The 19,703-nt window shown below is 42.3% G+C and overlaps 1 protein-coding gene across 2 annotated transcripts in view; it reads right to left on the bottom strand.

Annotated features, from left to right (window-relative positions):
• Nucleotides 1–4,033: 4,033 nt before the first annotated feature.
• Nucleotides 4,034–19,703, bottom strand: part of HSPA4 (heat shock protein family A (Hsp70) member 4) — a 51,181-nt gene continuing 35,511 nt past the window's right edge. For both annotated transcript variants that reach the window (XM_006128531.5, XM_075900320.2), the window contains exons 13-19: nucleotides 15,682–15,768; nucleotides 14,075–14,227; nucleotides 10,971–11,096; nucleotides 6,682–6,789; nucleotides 4,922–5,041; nucleotides 4,553–4,714; nucleotides 4,034–4,296 (exon numbers count right to left, since the gene is read on the bottom strand). In XM_006128531.5, coding sequence (XP_006128593.1) covers nucleotides 4,090–4,296; nucleotides 4,553–4,714; nucleotides 4,922–5,041; nucleotides 6,682–6,789; nucleotides 10,971–11,096; nucleotides 14,075–14,227; nucleotides 15,682–15,768 — 963 coding nt within the window. In that variant the 3' untranslated portion in view covers nucleotides 4,034–4,089. The remainder of the gene's footprint in view (nucleotides 4,297–4,552; nucleotides 4,715–4,921; nucleotides 5,042–6,681; nucleotides 6,790–10,970; nucleotides 11,097–14,074; nucleotides 14,228–15,681; nucleotides 15,769–19,703) is intronic.

Below are 19,703 nucleotides of genomic sequence, written 5' to 3'. Positions count from 1 at the left end.
CGCAAGAAGCCGCGAGTGTAGACATAGCCTAAAGGTGCCACAGGACTATTTGCTGTTTAAGTTTCTTGAAACTTTATTTTGGAAAAATCACTAAAGGTGAAAAAAGCAATCCCATCAGATACTGCAAATTCACAGGGCCTTGTGTAAATTCAAAACTTGTGTCACAGGAATCAATACCTTTTATTGAACCTTACCCACCTTGTGTGTGTCAAACCAAAAACTGCTTAAATTCTCACAGGCAAGAAATTGCATTTTAACATTAGGTTAAACTTTTTTTTAAAATCAGTTACTTTAACCTATTATTCCAAAACTTGGAGGAAGCATGTTTATGCCCTTCAATGCAGAATTTAAAAAAAGGGAATTTTGTTTAATTATAATTCCATTTACTTCAAAATGACAAACGAAGCATTTCAGGGATGATGATTGCAAATAAGTGATGGATACTTATTTACCAACTTTGAATCTATCACCATCACAACTCAAGCAATGCTGTTCTCCTTTTAATTCTGGTTCTCCTAATTCAGTTCCTTATGTAAACTTGCCTATCAAACTGTAAACTCTTCCTGGGAAGGACTTAACTTTACTGATAGTTTAACAAGCTAGTCTAACTGGAAAAATGTAACAATAAATAGTCTAGCAGCACTAAAGACTAACAAACATGTAGGTGATATCATGAGCTTTTGTTGTACCCACAAAAGCTCATACCACCATTTACATGTTTTGTTAGTCTTTAAGGTGCTGCTAGATTTTAAGTTTTGATAGTTTACACATTTAAGAAATTGTGGCCTCTTTTTGAAAAATACTTTTTGCATTGGTTGAAATACTAACTTGATGAGTAACATTGCTTGTTGCCTGTGTTAGCTCCACCATGGGAGGGAGGGGGAAGAGGAGATGGAGAAGGGTGATGGAGAGAATCAAATGGAGCATAATCTGTAGGTTGGTTTCTCTTCAGAGTACACAATGTATCCAGGATTTCAGTCACAACTGTAACTTAAAATTTACTTCAAATTTTGAATCCAATTATACTGATCTTTCAAAAATATAGCATCCACTACGCTAGCCACATGTGGCCATTTGGCTGGTTGAGTGTGGCTTGTTTGTAAAAGCAATAGAACTGGTTGCACACCACAGATATAGAGCAAGTTCTCAAAAATAAGACATCCCTTACCCACACACTATCAGAAGCAAAAGGAAATCAGAACTATCTGGAGGAGACAAGACAACTATAGCCTGAACAAAGTTACAAAAATAGCCAGCCTTTGCACAAGAGCTGTTATGTTTGATGATAGCTTGGTCTGGCTATCATTTGTACAGCTGACTCAAGAATAACTAAGGCCATATTTTATGATCAGATAAATTAAAGGTATCTGTTCTTCTAACAGCTAGTACCAGCAAAAGACACACTGAAATCAAATTTGAATTCACGCAAGGTTGACTCCAGCAACTGAGAAGCCACATCCCATTAGAGACAAATAACAGTTTATGATAAGTTGTTAACTATTCTGAAGCAAAGCATAGTATAGTATCTAATACCATCAATATGAGCAATGTAAAGCAAGGATGCAGCCAGTGATCTTCTGTGTTTTAGATAATTGTTTGAAATTCCCCTATTATACTGACCTTACACACCTATGGCTACTTAACATTTGCTGAATCTTCATATATCAATGGGATTCCATCCTCAAACAAGCTTTTTGAAAAACAGGATGTATAGTTAATTGGTGGAACTAGAGGATGGAAAGGGAAGAGGTGTATGATACCACAGGTTTCCAGTACTTTCACTGAAGGATGAGTGGGATTATAGGAGTGTTAGTGGTGTAACTAGAGCTAGCACTGAAGTAATTCAAGCTAAACTGATGAAGGCTGATGAGTCCTAACATTAGCTCAGAGATCATTTGGAGCAGTACTTGTAATGTTTCACAGTAGGCCGTATAGCACTTTTTCTTAAAATGTTTCCAGTACTTGAAATGGGTGCTGCAAATACTATGAATTACGAGTTCTGGGAGCTTCTTGTGAACAGGCACTGTACAGGAAATATTGCAAAACTGGTATTATCATTTAACAGCAGGTTAATTAGCCACAACCATTTACCTTAATATCTTAAGATGTATACCATTTCTGATACCCCATAAAATTGATTTAATTGAGCTATAGTAGAAGCACAATGTTCTAATTAATTTATTATAGGAACACAAATTCTTTCATTTGTCTGGAAAGAGCAAATGAGCAGATTGTACACACTGCAACTTCTTGTTCCTTCAAATACATCCCTGTGGCAAATAAATTGATTAGTGACAGACCTCAATTCTATCACCAACCTAAATTGTAACAGTTACCTTGGCCACAGTTGACAATTTAAAAAAAATAACCCAGTACAATCCAGTGAATTTATTTCTTGTAATGTGTGGATGTTTCAACTTTTGATTTAAAACATACAAAATTAATGTTTTCAGGTTTCTATGACAATTATGAATACTAGAAGCCAAGTCACAGAGCAGCTCATTAAAAAAACCAAATTTATCTTACTGGAAGATAATAAAACCAAGCATTTCAAATGCAGGCCTTATAGAAGCAAGTACAGCTGAAGCCCTTTCATCTGGCACACTGGGGGAACAGGGATGCTGGTAAATTGAAAATGCCGGTGAACTAAGAGGGAGGCATTTGGAGTGCTGAGCAGAGGCATGGAAGGGGCTGCAGGGCATGAGCTCCAGGAGTTTGGGTTCAGAAAGGGGGTTGGGGCAAGGGAGAGGTTCAGGATGCCAGATGGGGCATGGTCACCTCTGGTGGCTCCCGTAAGCAGCTTCCCATCCCTGCCAGAGGCATGGCCAGGTAGCTCTACTGTCTCTATCAGCAGGTAACAATCCCTGCATTTTCTGGCCGCTACTGTGTCTGCACTCCAGGAGGGTGGAGACAGGTGGCATGTCAGCAAAGCCAGTTGGCTATGCCTCTGCCAGCCACAGCAGCAACAGAGAACCATATGCAGAGGGCCATCAGAAATGTGGCCTCCCACCTCCAGTCCAGCACTCCCAATCCCTCCCATGCCCCAAAGCCCCTCCTGAACCCAAACTCCACCCACAGACCTGCCAGCCATACACCAACTGCATGATAAATCGGACTTTCTGTGCAGGTCAGAAATGGTTGTTTAATGAGCTTGCTGGTTGGTGAAATTCAGACAAAAAGGGCTTTTACTGCTTCTCTCTCTCAATGATTGGCAACTAATCAGAATCCCATCTGTGCAAGCAGCCAGGAATATAAATCTTCATTCTCTCTACAAGCATCTAGTTTAACTAGAAAGTTGTATACAATATTTAGATGGCTGGGGGCAATTTACCATGAATGTATACATTGGCATATCTAATAGCAGGTTCTGATAGTATGCATCTATCATTCAGACAACTGCTAATCTGCATATCAGACATATGATTTTGATTCTCCATATTAATACTCTTCCTTATGGAACATGGACACCAGTTGAAGAACCTTAGAGCTAAGTTCCTAGGAAATACTACTACAGGTATACAGCTCACCTTCCACCAGAGCTCCATATACCTTTTATAGCAACTGAACAAGTGCAAACATGAAATTAGTGGAATTCACACAGACTGAAACATGTCAGTATTTTGTCTTAACGAGAAAGAACTAGATTCAAATTGTATTTTATTTAGCTAATTCTTCTCTGTGCTCTGGAAAAAAAAACAGCTGAAGACCTTACTCATCTCCAAGTAGTCTTTGAAATATTAATGGACACTTACAGCACAGTTGCTGAAAGTCAAGTTTCATATTCTGTCATCTTCTTTAAAACAAGACTGCATCAACATAACTAAAAAAACCAGGATCAGCTGATGGCGGTCAGTAAATCTATTAATTACTACTAGGGACATCTAAATACACTCTTTATGGCAAGAGATAAAATATACGTGACTGAGTAATTAGCTACCTAAGTATTTTGATTCAATACACTGACCAATCCTCTCCAAAGATTGCTGTGATAAAATGGTAGTGTTCATTTGCTCCAATTTATATTCCGAACATATGAAGTTGACCATTTAAAGCTTTATTGTAGTTTGTAATATAAACAAGTGCTGACATTCAGTCAATGTCCATTTCTGGAAGTTTTTTTTCTGTAGCTGTTGGAGCAGTGGTATTAGTGCTCTCTTCAGCAGGCTGGGCCCCTACGTTGGCATCTCCCTGGCCTTCTACTGGTCCATTCTGTTCAGCTGGATTTTGCTCCTCTTTAGGGACTTCTACCTTGGGTTTTGGTTTTGTGACTATAGGATTGCAGGTATCTGTCAATTCCTAAAACAACAATTGAGAGATTTTAAGTTACAGTACATATTACAGCTTTTGCCTACAACAGTCATTGCCTAAAGTAGCTTACAATGACAAGTCACATCTGAAGAACTACATAGAGTACTATTTTCAACAAAACCTCCTGAACTATTTCCATCCCTCCCTTCTACTCAGAGCTTCTCTAAGCATAAAAATTGGTAACTAGGATACCACTATGCAAAATGAAATTAGTTTTTTTTTTCAAATTCAAACAAAATCTTACTTTAGTTTTAGCGTGTATATCCTTAGTCTTTATAAGAGGATCCAAAGCAAGACTTCTCTTATTCTGAAGATTAAGTTTATTGTTCATCCATTCCATAGCTTCACTTACACTCTTCTCCACTTTTATCATGTCTGCTGCATCTAAATGGTCATACTGATCGTCCTAATGTATGGGAAAAGTACACAACACATTACATTTACTTTGCAATGACACTACTTTAAAAAAACAAAACAAAAAAACACACATCAGGAGACCATGTTATTTGTCGGACACTCCTACTACACTGAAAAAAGGTGGAAAGAAATTTCAAGGTAGCTTTTTAACACTTCCTTATGATAATCAGCAAAATATTTGATAAACTGAAGATACCTTTGTTTTGAATGCATGAATAATTTTCATATACTGTTGTATTTGCTTCCCCAGATCCTCAAATGCTTTTGGTCTTTCCTCCGATTCTTGAAACCGTGCCTGAATAGGCTGACCCAGAGTCTGAAATGAAGGACAGAACAGGTTATGACATTTATTGGACCTACAGTGATTTTTTTTAAAAATACATTGCAGTAGCTTTCAAAGGCAGGAAAATGAGCCCTCCCCCCCTTCCATGTTAGGAAGCCTGCCATGTGCTGAACTGAAGGTGTATTCATATTAGTTCTTCTATAATATGAAGTTTCCTTCCCTTTCCTGCATTATTTGATGGGAAGTGAAAGTTAACTATTGACACTAGATTATCACTTGCATTTTATTTCATACAAACTGAAGTGTAAAGGTAGTTCATGTCTCTGAACTATTATTTCATCCTCTCTGCTAACTCAGGACTTGTGTACATGAAGCAGCAATGCACGCTAAAAGGGGTGCAACTGCCACAGCATACTAACCAGTTGCACAGTATTTTATTTGCTTAGACTCTGCCACTGTATACCAAAGGTTCCCTAATTTGCTTTCACTCCCAGCTCATGAGGCATATCCCACATTGTCAAATACTGGTATTATGTGTATTTCATCACTCGTCAAGAGAAAGTACAGGGCTCCACTTATTCACATTAAAATCTACTACATATTTGAGAGTTAGTCTGTCTTCAAGAATTCCTCTTAAGTAGGATCACCAAATTCAGCATAAAGCTTCCTCTTATAACTTAGAGCAAAGTAAGGGGTTAGTTGTACCAGGAAAACGATGTGCCTGGAATGGAACTGATTCTCAAAGCCATACAGAAGAGAATCACTAGGCAGGTGAAAAGGGCTGCCTAGCAGCATGCTCCCTCTCCAATCTGGGACTGCTCAAGCCCTGAGCCTCCTACCTCCCTAACTGCCCTTTAGGGAGGACTTGGCAGGGAGGGCTAAAAGGCTCCCCCCCAATTCATATGGGGACATCGCTGGCAGTTTCCCTTTGTCAGGGTGCAAGGGGAAAGTGCACAGTTTGCTGCATTCCTCATTCTGGCTGGGGAGCACAAATGTGCCTCTTGGCTCTTGCTCCCTGTATTTTTTTTTAAAAAATACCATCTTTTAAATAAAGCATGTATGTTTTCTTTTTATTAAAAACCCCCTTAATTGATTTAAGGACCTGAGCAATGCCGGGTAAATGTGCTAGTATTTTATAAGTCAATAAATAAAATCCAAAAGGGAAGCTTTACTAAAACTAGTTACAACTTTTTATACAGAATATAGCTATCTTTTTACTTAAAATAAATAATCCAAGAGATTCAGACTAACATCAGGATTAAATCATATGACAAGGTAATTTTCTTCTCACCTCCAAAACTAGCCTTCCAGAACTTTAAAACTCATTTTTATAAAAAGACATTTTCCTGTTATAGGCGACCCGTGTTACCTTTTAAGAGCAAGTAGCAATTCCTGCATCTAAGCTTTCCTTCCTTTTCCAAAGAGATTCAGGAGAAAGACAGATGTCCACTCACAGTCTTACATATAACTATCATTGCCTTTCATGTAAGCCTCAATTAAAAAGTTGCTTCTGCCTATCCTTTTAAATTATTTTCTTCATGTTTGCAAGCAACATCACTTCCCAACTCATTAAGTAATTTAGGTTCATTAGATCGTGATTTATAGCTTAAGTGGAATCAATTCAATAAATGCAAATTTGAGCATGACAGTTACAGTGCTGAAGTGCTACGTACCTTAAGTTCTGTTAGTTTATCAATGTAAACTTGTTTGGGTTGGTCTTCACCATCTTCATACAGCCAATTTTCAGTGTCTTCTAGTTTCAAAGTGAAACTATTTCTATCCTGAGACCAGAAAACCAATATAAATTGAATACTGAATTCAGAGATCATCTCCCATAAAACAAAAGAAATAAACACCTGGTGTCAGTTGGATTCTCTTTCCTGAAAGATGTAGAATATTTTTTTCTGTTACAACTTAAAAAAGATGTAGAATACAGTAGAATATTGTTACTGAAGCCTGGTCCACACTAGAAAGGGTTTGCCAGCACAGCAAACAGTTTTTCCAGTTTAATTGGATCTACGCTATCATTTTGTGGGGTATAGAAATGTATAAACCACACCGCTAATGTTATTTTACCAGCAACGGTTTCTAGTGTATATCTAGCCTTATTATAAAATAGAGATTATATAGAGGCAAGGAGTGTCAAATTATGACAAGGGCTGAATTCTATTCTAATTTGTGGGCTAGAAATTAAATGTAAGGATTATTCCCTTGAATTGGCTGTGATCAAAATAGCTAACTGAATCCGAGAGCATATAAACCAGTGGTCCCCAACACGGTGCCTGCAGGCGGGCATTTGTGTGCGCCCAAGTGCTCAGGGCTGGCCTGGCCCCGGGCACGTGGCGCATGCATGGTGCCGGAGCCAGCCCCAGGCACGTGGCGCTTGGCATGGAGGCTGGGCACGCGGCGCTTGGCATGGAGGCTGGGTACGCGGCGCTTGGCAGGGGGCTGCCCTGCCCCCGTGGCTATGGAGGGGGGGCCGCCCCTGGGCACGCAAGTGTCCCCGCCCTCTGGCGCCTGGCAGGCGAACGGCCACGCCCCCTGGCGCCCAGCAACCTCCAATGGTTGGGAACCACTGAATAAACAAAGGAATTTTGAGTAGGAGAAGAGAGGTTATTTAAGCTCTCTATTTAGCAGTGGTGCAACTGCTGTTGGAACACTGTTCCCAGTTCTAGTGTCCACAGTTTAAGGACGACATGAATAAATGGGAGAGGGTTTAGAAAAAAAGCCAAGAATTATAAAAGAATAAAACCCCCATGGTTCATCAAACTGCTCAACCAATTCTGATGAACAAAGAAAATATTAAGAGATGAACAACAGATAAGGATCTTCACTACCAGTCTATTTTAATTTTTCCCAGGGAAAATATAACCACTTATTACTACAACAAAAAATTGATGACAATTGTACAAACATTCATTTTTCTGAATATATCTTGGGGTTTATTTTGATGGACAGACGTCTGATAGGGAAAATATTCAGTAAATTAATGCAGTGATGAACAGAATTCAATATGGTTTACTACAGAATTAAGTATCAGAGGGGTAGCCGTGTTAGTCTGAATCTGCAAAAGCGACGAGGAGTCCTGTGGCACCTTATAGACTAACTGAAGTATAGGAGCATAAGCTTTCGTGGGCAAAGACCCACTTCGTCAGATGCATGTAGTGGAAATTTCCAGAGGCAGGAAACTGCATGCTGGGTTCCCAGCCCCACTGGCCAGCTCACTTCTGGCAACCTGCAATAATCTATTATAATACACAATATACAAGTTTTTTAAAATATAGATTGACGTCTCTAAACATGATTCTCTGATCCAGCAAGACCATGATGTTCCAGGACCACAGAGTCCAGATGGAAGACTGGTGGTTGGGAGCCCTGCTGGCAGGCTGCTGATGGCAGGGCTGGGAGACAGGTGGCATAACTGTCTGGCAGGACTGACAGCTCAGCAGTGGGGAAGAGCCAGCTGGAAACCCACCTGCTGGACTATTCCTGGGGGCAATGGTAGGGGGACCAGAAATTACTTCCCCTGGTGTAGCAAAATCCCTCATCCAGGACTGGTCAGGTCCCAAGGGTGCCAGACCAGAGAAGTCTAATCTGTATTTGGAAGATGCAAAAAGTAGGGTGAACATTCAGAAAAAATATATTTTGATAGAACCTGGGACTGTCTCAATAAAGACTGGTTTAAACCAGGGGTTGGGAAAAGGCTGCCAGTGGGCCATATCCAGCCCACCAAGCCACCAGATCCAGCTTGTGGCCACCTCGCTAGAACCCTTAGAAAGCAGCTCACACTTTTTAAAAAGCCAGTTGCTCTCCACTCTGGACAGCTGAGGAAGAAGGAGGAGGGAGTCTTCCCACACTGCTCCTGCCCCAGCAAAATCTCTCATCTCCCACTGGCCAGTTACCCACTGGATAGGAGCAGGGTTGGAAGCTGTCTCCCTCCCCCTCCATGCCCAGAGCATAGCCATGTAGAACAGCCTCTGGCACCCCACTCCCTCTGACAACTGGCCCCAGGTTACCACCCAAACCTTCTGTACCTCTTGCCCCCTTCCCTGACCTTATACCCCCTTCTAGAGCCTCTACCCCAGTCCAGAATTCTCTCCTGCACCCTTACCCCTTCCTGGACTGTGTACCCTAAAGCCCCTGGCCCAGATCACAGCCCCTTCCTTCACCTAAACTCCCTCTCAGACCCCTCATCCCCTCCTGCACCCCAGGTCTCCTACCCCAAGCTCCCTTCTGAATCTAACCTCCATCCCAGACCCCACACCACCTCCACAGAAGGGGACCACTTGCCAAAATCTTGGAGTGACACCCCTCCCCCATTACAAATTGGCCACTCCTGGTTTAAACTGAAAACAAAGGGACTTCGTGTATAAATACTGACAGAGAATAAATATTTAATAATGGGCTCTTCAATCGAGAAAAAGATGCAAGATGATCCAGTGGCTGGAAGTTGAAGCTAGACCAGGGTTGGGCAAAAGGGCCTCCGTGGGCCAGATCTGGCCTGCCAAGTGGGTTGATCCGCCCATGGAGGCCCTGCCACTCCCCCGCCCCGGGCCAATTAGAAAGCTTCCTCCCCCCTGTGAGCAGCATGCAGTGCTTTGAAGTGCCGCACACTGCTCACAGGGTCAGAGGAGACATCACACATTCCTCCGCCACCAAGCCCTCATTGGCCTGAGGGCAGGAGCAGCATGCAAAGTTTCTTCCTCCCCACCCTGCGAAGAGTACATGGCACTTCAAAGTGCTGTATGCTCGCATAGGGTGGAAACAGAGCAAGGGAAGCTTCGCACAGCTCCCCCACCCTCAGGCCAATCAGGGATTAGGAGCAGGACAGCATGTGACATCTCCCGTCCTGCGAGCAGCACATGGCACTTTGAAGTGCTGCGTGCTCCTCGCAGGGCAGAGGTAGGGCTGGAGGAGGCTTCGCATGCTCTCTCTGCCCCCAGGCCAATCAAGGCCTGGGGGTGGGGGAGCTGCGTGAAGCTTCCTTCGCCCTGTCCTAGCCCTGCGAGGAGTGTGCGACACGTCAAAGTGCCACACGCTCCTCACAATCAAGGCCGGGGGCAGGGGAATGTGAAGCCTCTTCTCGCCCTACCAGGGGCATGGGTGCCTACTGGGAAGGGAGGCAATGGGGCTCCCCCATCCCCAGACCACTTATGGTCTGGAGGTGTGGAAGCCCAGAAGCATTCTGGCACCGCCCCTTCTGGCCCATGGTCACTTCAGTAATTTTTTGAAGTGGCCCCCAGCCAAAAATTATTGCCCACCTCTGAGCTAGACAAATTGAGACTGAAAATAAGGTGTAAGTTTTTACCTGTTACAACAGTTTACTAAAAGTCATTGAGACTCCACTATCAGTTTTTTTTTTTAAAAAGATGCTCTAGGAATTATTTGGGGAAAATTCTAAGATTAGTAAAATTTTAAATAATTACTAGTCCTTTCTCGCCTTGGAATCTTTGAATTCACAGCTCAAAGGGGGAGATTTGCATTGAGAACAAGGGTAAAATACAATGGTCCTGAAATGAGAATATTTTATCCACAAATTAAGCTGACTATGACAAAGTACTCCCCATTCTCACTCTTTTGGACTTTGCAAATATTAACTTTTTAATTACTGATTGTTCCCAGGTGAAATGGAAAAGGGAGTTGAAGCATTCAAGTCTTTGAGTTCTAGAATTAACCCTTCCTTAAGATTAGTGTAGAGCAGGGGAATAGACCGTTATTATCTCCAGTAATTTGCAAAATGTATTATCAGTTTACATTTGTCTCAAGTTTAGAATAACTTTCCAGTCCTCATGGTTATGAGGACACTTCTCTTTAAAAATGAAAGCTTCATTCTGAATATACCATGCAGACCACAAACATATTCTGGGTATATGACACCCCTGTTTTAAAGACTGCTACTGAAATTGATCTGAAATATTAGACTACAAAGAACAAAAATAGTAGTCAAATTGGTAATACTTACATCTTCATTAACAAATTTTTCATATAAGCCACAGAGCTTGTCTCTCATATCATACACATATTCCTCTACTGCATTCTTGGCATCATTACGCTCTTTCTCCAGTTTATCCTGCATTATCATTTTACCCTGCAGAAAAGAAGTTAGTTCAATCTTACTCAAGAATTAGAGGTCAATTAAAATTATTTGAAAATAGCACTAGAGAAACAACATACTTAGTAGCAGATATGAGCAAAAGAAGAGATGCACTGGAGATCAGGACAGAGGCAATTCTAATTGAGTATTTTTATGGGGAAGTGAATTTAAGCTTATCTGCTCATTCTATAATCATCACTGAGAAGCAGACATGGCAGATACTCCAAAGGCCGGCATCAAAGCTTACATTTTATTTGATGAATAATTTTATTCTCCTGCCTGTTGATTCCTTGAAATGAAACCTGCTTTCCATAAGGATTTCTGTATTTTTAGTTAGGGATGCCTTTGTAAAGGCAACCCCATCTTTAGGAACTAAATCCAATTTTGAAGCTGATAATTAGATTTCTTTGCCTTTAGTTGGGCACTTGGTATCTCCAAAGAAGAGATACTGAGAACAATGCCCTTTTGGTTTGGAAACAGTACTTTTTGATGATCAGGGTGCTATCATCCCACACTGTTTCCATCGCTGAGGGAGGATGAGTCCCAAGTAGGGCCTATATCTTCAAAGGGAGAAAGGAAAGATTCAGGTAGCTGGGCCTAATTTCAGCCTCAGAAATTCTCCAACCCTTTGCAAGGTCAACACTTCCTAAATAGAAAAAAAACAACACAGCAGAGTAACACATGTACGTCTGCCAGCCCAGTGTCCAATGCAATAGGTACCTTAGATTTCAGTAGCAACGGAAATCTCTTCAATCATGAGAGAAATAGCTCTGGCACATAGAACATCTTTCTGCCAACAAATTGCTCACCACTCAGAACGACTCATTCAAGCACTCACAAGCAAGATCACAGGCAAACCAGGTAGAAGAATAAAGAGCCAGATACATCAGAATAGTGATAGAAATGCAGCCGTATGAGTCTGGTCTAGCTGAAACAAAAGACAGGACTATGCAGCACTTTAAAGACTAACAAGATGGTTTATTAGGTGATGAGCTTTTGTGGGCCAGACCCACTTCCTCAGATCAATACATGGAAGAAAATTGGCACAACCATATATACACCAAAGTGATACAATCAAAAAAAGTGAACACATAAAAATGACGAATCAAGTTTAAGAACAGAGGAGGGGCGAGGGGGGAAGATTAGTGTCTGTGAGGTAATGACATTGGAGTGATAATTGGGGAAGCTATCTTTGTAACGGGTGAGATAATTAGCATCTTAAGACCTGTATGCAAAGTGTCAAATTTAAGCATGAATGACAGTTCTGAGGCTTCTCTGACACTTTGCGTACAGGTCTTACTCTGTTCTTAAACCTGATTCGTCATTTTTATGTGTATTCACTTTTTTTGATTGTATCACTTTGGTATATATAGTCGTGCCAATTTTCTTCCACATATTGATCTGAGGAAGTGGGTCTGGCCCACGAAAGCTCATCACGTAATAAACCATCTTGTTAGTCTTTAAAGTGCTGCATAGTCCCGTCTCTTGTTTCAGCTACATCAGAAACATTACGAAATGGACTAGTAGTTCAAGAAGTTTTATAACTCTGAAAAACGGAATGTGGTAGTAAACAAACTCCTTATAGATGATTGCACTAGCAGAAGGGATACTGACAGGTGAGGCATATTATTTGTATTACAAAAAAGAGTAGGATCACCAAGCAGAATTGGTGACTGCTGACAATCCCTAGCTTAAAATTTATGTAGCATACCCATCCAACTCAAAACTTGACATCTATCTTTCCAATTTTAAGAGTGGTCATAACATAGCAAAGAAATGCAAGACCAATACAATCCGAACTGCCCAAGTAGCTGGAGGACAAGTGTTTTAGCTGTGGCTATCCAAACAGGTAGCAGACATTCAAGGCACTAGATGGATCAACTGACTAGAATAGGTGACAAGCACTTCAGAATAACCATTAAGTCTATAAAGCAATCCAGTACTAGTAAAATAAAAATCAGTAAGAGTTAGAAAAATTTAGCTGCCGTAAAAAGTATAAACAAGATTTTTTGTTACAATGAATTCTTTGCACTATCGAGTTACCTCATAACTGCAGGGTTTTTACCATTTAAGGTGGTCTCAGAAGTCCTTCAAAGCCTTGTGGATTGAGGTGAGCAGCTTCCATTAACTGGCACATTAACATCTCCCCAAATGCCACATGACCCCAGAATTGAGATATCTGCCTTTGATTAACATTCTTTTGGAGCTTGCATTATTTTATTAATTTGCCCCACTCCTGCTAACATTATTTTAGAAACAAGCATGAGTAGTACAGTAATAAATACCAAAGTTATGGGTTCTGAAACTTCAATTACCAAGCGATTTTCCAAAAAGTAATTACAAATTATCTGCAATTGTAGAACATTCCTGCAGAAAGTTACAGCAGTTGCTCATCAGGAAAAAGGGGTCATTTTTAGCTGTCTTCACTGCAGTAGTTTTGCCCTTGGAGAAAATTAGCTAAACAGTCTCCTTTTGCTGTTCTTAATAGTTCACCCTTTCTCCAGCTGGAGATAAGGTGAAGTCAGCACCTTGTGACCAGCAGTCTCTGTGCACACTAGATAAGTGATGGGCAACATAGGCTAGCGAGTGGGCTGCATGAGTGGCCATCCATCTCAGTGGGCCATAATATTGTCAGAACCAAGATGGTCTCCCGGAATAAGGTAGATTTGCTAACTGCTTGTGTACCCAATATGTAGGAGGATGCCAATCAAACTATAGCAGCACACTGATTGGATGCAGAGGGAGCACAAAACTCTCACAAGTCAATGTTGTGTGCAATCAGCACGCACTTCACGTGGGTGTCACTTTAGTAATACCAGTAGGAAAAAAGTTATGCAGACAGAAACCAGCGGAATCTGGCAACCCCAGCATATGGGTAATGATAAACAAAATATCATGTGGATCATGCATAGAACCCTGATAGCCCACCACTGGTCTAGGTAATGAGGCAAAATAACCAAACAGTATTTTACCTCATTCTCAATGAATAAGTTCAGTATATCCTTCCCTATCTGCCACAGCAGTTGATTCTCAATGGGAAGGTCCACTGTACTAGTTTTCACTTTAGCCTTCTTGGCTTGAGGAGGTTGATCCATTTTCTTGTCTTTTGATCCAGCTTGAGATGTCTGCATTAAAAAAAAAAAAAAAAAAAACACACGCACCCACAAACACATTCAGGATGCAATAGTCACTAAGGGAACACTATTCAAGTTGCATGTGTCTCCGTTTTTTGTTACAATGTTTATTAAAATTTAATTTACTAGGAGCACACTATCAGTCTCTGCTATTTCATTTCACCTGAATGAAATTCTTAGCTGCTTTGAAATTGTGTCAGTCTATAGATTTTGCAGCTCTCTAGTTTGGCATTAACGAAATTCTGCAGCAGTTCATTTATTAAAAACAAGACATTTTTAAATACTGAATTGCATGTGAATACAAAAGCCTTGTGCTATTTTAAATTTTAATTTAGCTTTATGCTAATTTTCTGTATCAAAACCAAAACTATATGGCACAAATTGGTGAAAATTGTGGTTCTGGCAGCTGAGTAGCAGTCAGTGGGAGCATTTGGTATTAGTAATGTTGTCAGAGAGGGCTTAGCACATTTTTTGCTTAAATATGCGCCAGTTATAGTAAACATTTAATTTAAAGGTGTCAGTTTAGTTTTTGGCAAGTGCAGTCCTTTCAGATGAATGGGGCAATTCCCACATCCCAGAGCTCCCTGATTCCTCAGGGAGACAGCTCTGAATCAATTAGTATTTTTAAGGAACAGTCACAATCAGGAGAACTAGAAAAATATTTAAGCGACAATTCAGTTTACAGAGCCTAATTCTGTGCCAAAGAATGTAGAACCGGTCCCTGATTACATTACAGACCAAACATTCTACAGGCTGGATGTTCCTGGTCTCAGATGAGGGATTCTGCCAGATCAGGGGAGGTCATTTTTGGACCCTGCCACTGGACAGCCTGCCATCAGCTCCCTGCGGGTAGCCCACTGTCCTGCTGGCCCCGCAGAGATCCTTACTGCTGACCTTCCACCAGGACTCTCTGGTCCTGCAACAACCATGCCGGACCATGGATGTTGCCAAATCAGAGAATCCCAGTTAAGAGAATTTCAATCTGTAGAAGGCAAAAGTGTTCTAACCCAGTGGTCCCCAATGCAGTGCCCCATGGGCGCCCCGGCAACTGCTGGGGCATTTATGTACACCCGCCAAAATATCTGGGCTGGCCCCGCCCCCAGCACATGCGTGGTGCTGGCCCCGGGCGCGTGGGTGGCCCCTGGCCCAGGTGCACGGCACCGGCCCTGGGCTCAGGGCGTGTGGGCAGTCCCTACCCCCGGTGCGCAGCACATGTGCGGTGCCGGTCCTGGGTGCAAGGCGCGTGGGCGGTCCCTGCCCCGGGCACACGGCACATGCGCGGTGCCGGCCCTGGGCTCAGGGCACATGGGCGGCCCCCACCCCTGGGCACATGCGTGGCCTCACCCCCCCAGAAGCGTGGCATGTGAGCGGCCCCGCCAGGTTGGGGACCACTGTTCTAAGCAGGTGAGCTAAGCAGACTATAAGACATCAGTTACACTTAGTACCTCCATTTCTTCAGACTCTGGCTTGTCAGTTCGTGCTTGCTGCTGCTCTTCATTCTTTTGTTGCTCTTCCTGGTCTATTTGCATCTTCTGAAATTAGAAGAAAACTCTTAAATGTAAAACTAAGTCTCAAATACTTACTTTACTATGGCTTAGCATATAACCCATTTAACTTCTGGATTGGTCACTGTGCTTGTATACTTAAGGTCCTGCAGTGAAGATTTAACTCCACAAGAATCTAAGTTTAGTTCAAGTGACAAATTATATAATATATATTCTTTACATCTAATCTTTATTGATAAATATTTGCCATACTGAAATTTAATGGAGACAAATTGTGTGTTTGTTTTTAAAAACAATGGTTACTTACCGTACAGCAGGGGTGGGCAATAATTTTTAATGGGGGGGGACGTGCCATGCCAAGATTTTGGCAACTGGTTAAGGGCCACACTTCTGTGGAGGGTATCTGGGACAGAGGTTGGGTTCAGAAGGGAGCTTGAGGTACACAACTCAGGTACAGAAGGAGATGAGGGGTCTGGAGTTTGAGTGAAGGAGGGGGCTGTGATTTGGGGCAGGGACTTGGGGTTCAGGCTCCAGGAGGGGGGTAAAGGATACAGGAGAGAACTATGGCCTGGGGCAGGGGCAGATCTGGTGGCTTGGTGGGATGGATCCAGCCAGCTGGCAGCCTCCTGCTCACCCTTGCCCTACAGTAACTATAGTTATTCAAGATGTGTTGTACACACAAATGCCTCTGTACAGATGCACATGAGATTGGATTGTTTTGGCCAAGAGTAACTATTGAGGCCAGGTCTGTCCAACTATCTCAGTTCGTTTACGAATACAGACTACTCTAGGAGTAGGATTCTGTAGTCAAGGGGAAGAAGGGAAGGTTGTGGAATCTGTGATAAAACATCTAAGAACCAGAGTTAGTGTAGGATAAATGTTTTTTCCTCAAACAACTGTCTACACAGATTCTACTCTTGGTGACTACTAAGCAGTCCTCTAATGCTTGAGGATGGGAAACAGGAGTTCTACTTAAACTGGCAGTCATTAATGGGGTTATGCTGCATTCAGTCTGGAAGCCTCTATAAAGGAATAGCAGCTTGAAAAGGTGTGGTTTGAGCTGCATATAGCTGCTCCACAAATTTGCTACAGGATCATTCCTCAGCCTTAGGCTTCCTAAGCTATAGTGGAATGAGCTCTAATATTACAGGGAGTGTGTATCGACTACAGAGTTTTTTTGTTTTGTTTTTTCCGAAAAAAGTGACTTTTTTTTTGAAAAAAGAAAAACCCCACACCCACACACTTCTTCTGCATCTAGACTGCTGCCACATTCTTTTGAAAGTAAACCGTAAGAATGCGGTAGTTTTTTTGACAGCAGAAAACCTTATTTTACAAGGAAGAATGCCTTTTTTCGAAAGTGCTCTTTCAAAAAAAGGCATTATCTAATGCAAGCTGTGCTTTTTTGAAAGAAAGCATCCAGGCTGCTTGGGTACTCTTTCGAAAAAGCGGCTTGCATTTTCGAAAGTACTGGTTGCAGTCTAGACGCTCTTTTTCAAAAGACTCTTTTGAAAGAGGCTTGCAGTCTAGATGTAGCCTAAGAGTATCTACGTTGGCTAACTGAGCTCTCTTTATTCTTGGAGATCTCATGGTGGTTATCCTATAGTAACAAAAAATATAGCAAAAACTACAAACAGCTGGCATACTCTTGGATGATTTTGTCTTGTCTAAATAAAAACAATACTCTTTATTACATTAAGCATGTGAAGTCTACATTCTTCTGGAAGGTTAAGTGAGGTTTAAGAAAGAAAAACTAGAAATGGCTTATATGGAACAGAAAATATTTAGTGAAAACTAAGGTTGAGGTCTAAACATAATTCTGTCCTTATTCAATACTGCATATTGAGCTGAGTCCCCCCTGCCCACCTAGCTCATGCAACAGCTACCCAAGAGACAGGTGGTTAGGAAACAGGTTGCTAAGGACTCTAAGAAGGGATCCATCAATCCTGCTAACACTAGGGATATAAGCAGTCATTGAAAAGTGTAGATACTTAACCACTACAAATCCTATGCATTGCAGGCTCTGCCGTATAAAGCTTATGTATACACACTGCAGAGCTCTCAGCAATGCCTCCCTGCAAGTGGAGCCTGCAAGGGTTGCTAGCCCTCTCCCAGGGAAGCTTTGCTGCGGTAGTGAAGCTGGCTCCTCGGGAGGAGAGTCAGCAGCAACTTAGGTGGCTTCACTATGGGATGTGCAGTACTGCAGAGCTCATAGCGAAGTCGGCTTCCCGGGAGCAGAGCCGGTAGCCCCTACCAGTACCATTCCCAGGGAGTCGGTGTGAACCATAATGGAAACAGTTAAACTGTTTGGTTACATATTTACATCCCTAACTAAAACTATACTGAAGTCCAAAGAAGAAATGACTCCCAAACAAGCAGGAGACCTTTCAGAAAATCTGGATCAGAAAGCATTGTCAGATATTGTTGCTAAAAAAAGACTCTTAGAAGAGACAGAAAGTCCAGATTGTTTGCTAGGCCTGAAACAGTAAAGTACCACTTTTCTCCCTTATTACTAAATAGAACAGCTCTTTCATTTAGCTTTGTAAGTCAGAATGGTCATGGGTTTCTTGCTTTGGAGCACAACACTGAACTAGGGATGTAAATGGTTAACCAGAAAGCATCACTTAACAGGTGATATTTACTGGTTATGATAAACTGATGGGGGGTTGGAGCAGCCAATGCCCACTGCGGTGGAAGGAGAGGGGCACTCCAGCCCAGCCATGTTGGGTGGGCAGGCCACTCCAGTCCCGTAATTGGTTAAACCAGTTAACATACAGGATTTTATATTCCTATTGTGAACAGCCTCTTTAAGTGGATGTTATTCATCCAGTGCTCAGATGTTGGGGATCATGATACTGGGCTCAATGGCAGGACCTGGCAGTTGTTCTGGGAGACTAATCAATCAGAGCAGCTAAGGTTACTGGAATTAGGATTCATCAGATCCTAATACTATAACTGCCTGATCCATATACTGGTCCTTCAATCCTTTGCCTCACATTTTCTCATAACCATCAGGGTTATGAGAGGGATCAGCTGAAAGACATATGTCAGTCCCAGAGTTCAAGGAGGTGAGAAAGGCATCTGTTGGGAATCCTGAGATGGGGAAATGATTAGCCTGCCCTGTGAGTCCCTGTTGGGCTTGTACACACTGGCAAACCAGGCCTGTAGATGGCTAAAGGCACAGCCTGGCATTCTACATCAGCCACATGAGGGCTGCCAGGTGCCTGAGGAGCCTTAAGCAGGTTCTTGCTGTGGTGATGGGGACCTCTTGGATACTGCTGATGAGATCTATGGATGTGTGCAACTGGGACTTGGGCAGGTAGGCTCTCAACCCCAAAGAACTCTATCTTTTGCATCAGGACCAGTGCAGACTTGGGGGCACTCAGAATGAGCCCCAGTTTGGTGAAAGTGGCTCATGTCATTGCTACGTGTTCTAGAACTTGTTCCTGTGATTGGTCCTTGTGAGCAGTAATCCAGATAAATTACACCCATTTGTGCAGAAAGACTGCTGCTACCGCTATGCACTTTGTGATTATGTGTGTGACTGAAGAGATGAACAGGAACACGGTGAACTGATAATGTCAACTGCTGATGACAAATCTCAGGAACCTTCTGTATACTGGGTAGGTATATATTAGACTGGGGCAAAATACCCCGCCCCTTCCTGTACTCTAATCCCCGCCACAGGTCAACCTAAATCTCTGCATTCCAGTCTCCTAACCCAGGTCACAACTGCCTCCTTTACCCAAACTCCACACCTTCTCTTGCACCTCTATCCTTTACTACAAGCTCCGTTCTGTACCTCAGCCTCCATCCCAGACCCCGCAGTTCCTTGATTAATATGCAAGAGTACAGCCCTTAACACCACTTCCCAAACCCTTGGAATAGCCCCCCACATCAAAAGTTATTGCTCACCCTGATATATGCATCCTTCAAATCGAGGGGATGCCTCAGTCCCCTGGATC

The sequence above is a fragment of the Pelodiscus sinensis genome, chromosome 16, assembly GCF_052426305.1.
Source record: "Pelodiscus sinensis isolate ZL-2025 chromosome 16, ASM5242630v1, whole genome shotgun sequence".
NCBI lineage: Eukaryota > Metazoa > Chordata > Testudines > Trionychidae > Pelodiscus > Pelodiscus sinensis.
Note: the sequence above shows the minus strand (reverse complement) of the source record. Positions and strands in the feature narration are given on the sequence as shown.